Genomic DNA, 5,991 nt, shown 5'->3' with positions numbered 1-5,991 from the left:
AAAGTAAAGTAAAGTAATGTTTTTAACTATTAATTTCATTATTTTTTCTCGACTTAAAATAGCTGCCAACACAGTACTTAGTGCGCTAAGTTTCACGCTTGAAGTGATATTCTGTCAACCAATTAAGATGTGGCTGCAGGTCGTAGTTATGCAAAAGTTATAGTTTTAGTCAGATTCTGTTTTACTCGCGATAATATTACTTAACCTAATGAAAATTAGTTATACAATTATTATAGGTGCACTTAGGATAAATTCGATAAGCCCGATTTATTCAAAAACAGCTTTTAGTTAAATAATTTACCAGTGGAAAGCCCCATGGGCCATGGGCTCGTTATATTATGTAATGTATACATTATATATTATGTATACAAGACTAAATTCCTTTCAAAATCAAAATCCTAAAACCACATAAAACATTTACCTATTATCTTTATCTATATACTTTAGGCATTTTTATCCATTATGTTTATCTACATAATATTTTAGTTATCTACTAGCTCATATACTAAGGATACCGATAATCCCAACTGATCTGCCAATCCAATTTCAACGACTTCAATTTCCGGTAACAACATCTTTCGCGTTAACTATAAACAAATTTGAATTAGTAGGGATCGAAATACGAAAAGAATGTTTAACTCACGGTTAACTATATATATGTTTGCCTATCGCGGGTCGGAGCTCCTGAAAATCAATTTATTTTGCTGCCACAAAATAAAACAACATCAAATATCGTTTAGAGGGAATCTCTGGCTCAATAAATTTAATAGCTTTTGTTTTGTAGTTATGATCCTAAAAAACTCATTAAAATAATAATATCCAAACTTTCTTTATAATGTTCTCTTATTAATTAGTAAACCGACGTAAAAAAAGGGCTTATATTTCTGTAATTGTGTATGTATTAAAATTTATAATTTGTGAAATTGATGTTGAATTTACACATATTCTATATCTACACATATTTAAATCTACACAGTGGTGAAATTTAATGTTGTAAATATTAATATATAAATAAGAAATAAAATAAGAAATTTGTTGGTAAAATTGTATAATTGTTTCAAATATATGGCGATAGCAAATCATTGCCGTGTCAGCTAGAATGTTAGTAGGCAGTGGCGTGACGAAGGATTTTATTTGAGGCACGTGCCTCAGCTTTTAAGGGTGGTGGGTATCCTGGAGACTAGGAGCATTTAAAATATAGTAAATACTAAATAATTTATTAAGTACATACTAAGACAGTAAGACTGAGAGCCAATCATTCTCAGATACCATTTATGTAAATAAGTAATTATTTATATATAAGTATTTATAATTACTAATATAAATTATTGTGCCTCATAAGTTAATGAAGTTCGCCACGCCACTGGTATACGGCAACGTTCTTTCTTGCGGAATGCTAAAGAAAATTAATTTATAGATAAATATTATACTATAACAAGTTTTAAATAATATTCACGTTTTCAACTTACAGTTATGCAGATGGATGTCGATAGGTTTAGGAACAACATCAGTTACGGAATTGTTCTAATGAATTCAAACTTGCATAATAAATTATTATAATATTGCTATGTAGGTACGGTTAGTTCTTGTTCAATATTAAATTAATTAAGTAGATACTATATTAATATGATAATATAGTCTATAAATTCTTTTTTTACTGTGCTTTCATATTCAATACACAATAACTTATAACTTACATTATTGGATTGGACATAGCAATGTCGAGTTGAGATACCTGTCTATAAACACATTTTCAATTTTCCCTAACCCGTAACTCCATTGTACGTTTTCAAACACTATATACATTTAAAATATAAATTGTTGATCCACATAAATAATAACAGTTAATATTTAATCTGAACAATGTACAAAACCTCATTTTTATCGATGTTTTTTGGTAGATGTAACATTATTTTGGAGCTATTGTTTTGCCCACTTCCAGTATTTTATCCATACATATATCTGCTTTTATTCCTTCATCTATGAGGGGCATATTAGATAGCATTTTTAAAACGTCTATATTAGAATTGTTCATTTTTGTGTTCGTGTTCACAGTTGAACTATGAATGAACATAATATTATCCAGATCACCTCCAAACCCACCCAGAGATTGTATTAACGAGCCTAATTATTATAATAAATCAATAAACAGAAAATGTGTATACCTGTATATGTAATAATAAATAGTTACATACCTAGAATATAAACTATTAAATTTAAATTTAAATTCCTAGTAGTTTATAAGTACAGAAATTAAACACATTGTTTTGACTAGACTATTTTGTTTAAGATTTAGCAGTATTTTGTGACACTTTAAGATCGATTCGACCGTTTATAATTTCTTATTATTTTCATTATAATTTATTAGTTAATGAAATCTATATAAACTATACAATACTATATTATTGCTATAATTTCTATAAACATTAGCTGTTATTTATACAACTCATAGAAAATATAGTTGTTAATATTGTAAAGGAGATCCCGATTGTTTTAGTCCATTATTTTTTGATTAACTCTGAAAATCCCCCTCCTAATCCCTCCACTGTGGACCTATGATTTTTGTTATAATATAGAAGGTATCTTGGTCGCAAGTGGATTGAATCAGTAGCAACGCCACTGATCCTTACCCTTTTGCTTAAGCAGCATCACCATCTTCACGGTGTACCTTCGTTCGATGCTGCCACCCTTACCCCAGCCATCCTATCTAATTACGTAAGGGTGGTCAAATGATCCATGTTGTTAAAGATTTGGGATCTTATACTGTAAGGAGCTTAATACTGTAAGGAGCTTAATATATAATTTTAACACCACAGATCACTTGAGATTTACTGCTAGGTTTTACATAAAATATACTACTTTTTTTTTAGAATTTTCCAATCCATAAACTGAAACAATTTACACTGCATTTGTAAAATATTATCGTCGTAACGCTCTTTTCACTTTTTGAATTTTTTTTTTTTCATTTTCTTATCTATAACATGAAAATAATTTACGTATATTATAATATTATTTATAAAAAAAAAAAAAAATACTTACAATTTTAAATAAAACAACACTCGAAACAAATAATTTCTTACTGATCCATCGTTATTTTGTCATATCATCTTTTTTCATGTGATTTTTTATGAATGTGTAGTAAATAAGGTGTTGAAAATCCTTGATTGCATAATTTACACGTATACGGTTTTGTGTGAGTGTGCACTAAGTTATCGTGGTATTTCAGATATTGTTTGCTAGTAAACGTCGAATTACATTTTGTACAATGTACAGTGTTATCTTCTACGCTATGATTTGTATTGATGTGTCTGGTTTTGGCATGAATAGTGCTAAATTTAGAACCACATATATCACAGACATGCTTCACTTTATCATGAACAGTTCGTATGTGTCTCTTAAGGATATCTCGCCTGTTGAATACCTTGTCGCATTTTTCACATGTGTAAATGGGTATCATATGGGAAGCAATGTGTCTCGATAACCAACATTTGAATAAAAACATTTTTCCGCACATATTGCAAGTAAAAACATCGTCTCTGGGCGTCTCATCTTCGGGGCAGTGTTCTTCACTGGAGTTTGAATTTGTCATTAGGCAACCGGCACCTTGTTCATTCACTTGAAAATGTCCAATACCTTTATATTCACATGAATGACACATACAGTCTTTGTTATCTTCTCCGAAATAATGTGGGCCGTAAGATACTGTTATTTCTTCTCCGCGTTTGATTTTTTTATTGGCTTTTACTATTGCACTGGTACTTCCTAATGAAAAAATATCTGTATTTGCTTCGCAGTCGTGATTTAAGAATGCGGCAGGGCCGAGCCACAGTTTTGTTTCGCCTGTTTGTAAGGATTTCACGACTGAATAATCTCTTATTCCATCAGAAAAAAAATCATCAGTAACAGGTGCCATTGAACCGTATAATTCTGTTATAAGGTTGTTCATGTAAATGGTTTTCTTAGCTTACTACTTTGACGCCGAAATCTTCGTCTCTTGGGTATCTATAAGATTTCTGATATTCAAACGGCGAAAGAGATCCAAGAGATTCTATATACCTATTTCTGTCTTTGGAATTGTAATAGATTCTTGTCCGTCCTGGAGGAAATGCATACTGGCATTACGCCTGATTTATGTGTAGCAAAGCCGAGAATTGGATCCAAATTTTCTCGTACGCAAATGTCATCTACAGTGCATAGAATTTTGGCTTTTTGATTAACTAGTGTCATTTTAATAAAATGAAAATATACTATATTGTAAATTATTAAAAAAATAAAATTAATTAATTATTTAAAAAAAATCCTGTGTTAGGAATTATAATAATGATAAAGTATTTTTGTCGACAGTGACTTGTTACTATGGTTCAAAATTAATGGTTACTAAAACCAAATTTAAAAATATAAATATAGTGGTTTTATACTTTCTGTGGTATTATATTTACAGAGGGATAAAAACTATGATGGTATTATACTTACGGTGGTATTTAATTAGAAGAGGGATAAAGTATATAGTGGGATATGATATGTGATGGTATTATACTTACTGTGGAATTATATGTACGGTGGTATAAAATATATTGTGGGATACAATATGTAGTGGGATATAATACCACAGTAAGTATAAAACCACTACATATTACATCCCACTATATATTTTATCCCTCGAACGATTCGACCGTTTAATAGGCGTGTAACACCAAAAAACTAATTCTTGCCACCGCATTTAAAAATATAAATATGTAGCCAATACTCCCCCCTTTGAAAAAATTCGTAGAAATTTTTTATTTCCTAATACGTACTTAAAATATTTAAATTCACAATTGTTATTACCTTAACCAGTGTTAGTGGGCATTAACAAAAATTTCTACGAATTTGACAACATATTTATATTTTTAAATGCGGTGGCAAGAATTAGTTTTTTGGTGTTACACGCATATTAAACGGTCGAATCGTTCTCAAAGTGTCACAAAATACTGTTAATGCCCACTAACACTAAACTAAATTATATTCAAACGTAGATGAAGATTCTGGCATATTGAGTGTACTATCTAACAGTGATCGAATTTTTGGCGTTAAAATTGGTGTGTTGACAATTGATCCTATTGTTGAATTAGTTTGTGTTGGTATTTGAATATAATAGATTTTGGCGACGATGTATTAGTATAGTATAGTAGTATTTATAGTATGACGATGTGGAATGAGTACCCGAGTGTAACCAATTTATTCAAAATGTTCTAGAATGTAGCGCAAGCATAAACCTTCATAATCAGAAATCCAGGAAAAATGTATATATTTGTTACCTCCTTTCGAATAAGTTGTTGGGGCAACACTGAAATCTATACCACAAATTTTACAATTTTCTTTCATGAAATTGTTTTTGTAGAATAGTCTTGTTGTTGCATAAATCCCAGCATTGTGTATAGTGCATAGTGCATTACCTTTGCCATGATCGATGAACGCAGAGACGTGACAAGAAATAGTATGTATGGCTCGTGCGGGAAGGCAATTTCAGTCTTGGGTGAAATGCGGCCCTTATCTGCGGCTCGGGCACACACGTCGCCCGCGACTGAAATAGTTCAAATCCCGGCCTTGTTACAGAATATTTTAGTATTGTATAAACCTACTTCAATTACGTTATATATTATTTTGACGCATAGACTCTATGTCGTCAGTGTCATAGAAACCACGGTTCATTGCCCCAGTGCCCCACGCCTCAACGGGGCCAATACTTAAAATAATATTAATAAATTATAGTACCTATAATAATATATTTTAAAAATATCATAATATGGTGAGTACTTCACACGATATAGCTGCTATATTATCTAGTATCAACTTGACGTAGTTGTTTTATGTATCTATATTATGTTGTTTATACGGTGGAACATTACTATATATTTAAGGCACACTCGTTTGAAATAATGAAATGTCAAAATGTCGAATATTATATTAGTAAAATAATGATAATGCTGTTTGTTGTTATATGACGGGTCT

The 5,991-nt window shown here is 30.7% G+C and overlaps 1 protein-coding gene across 1 annotated transcript; it reads right to left on the bottom strand.

Moving 5' to 3' along the window:
• Positions 1-3,103: 3,103 nt before the first annotated feature.
• Positions 3,104-3,946, bottom strand: LOC132936898 (PR domain zinc finger protein 5-like). The gene has a single exon (XM_061003704.1). The coding sequence runs from the start codon at positions 3,944-3,946 to the stop codon at positions 3,104-3,106; it is 843 nt and encodes a 280-aa protein (XP_060859687.1).
• Between the last annotated feature and the right edge of the window lie 2,045 nt (positions 3,947-5,991).

Source organism: Metopolophium dirhodum, chromosome 1 (genome assembly GCF_019925205.1).
Source record: "Metopolophium dirhodum isolate CAU chromosome 1, ASM1992520v1, whole genome shotgun sequence".
NCBI lineage: Eukaryota > Metazoa > Arthropoda > Insecta > Hemiptera > Aphididae > Metopolophium > Metopolophium dirhodum.
Note: the sequence above shows the minus strand (reverse complement) of the source record. Positions and strands in the feature narration are given on the sequence as shown.

Bases quoted from the DNA above. Each gene is read 5' to 3' on its own strand.
- LOC132936898 (XM_061003704.1), bottom strand. From the start codon at position 3,946: ATGAACAACCTTATAACAGAATTATACGGTTCAATGGCACCTGTTACT.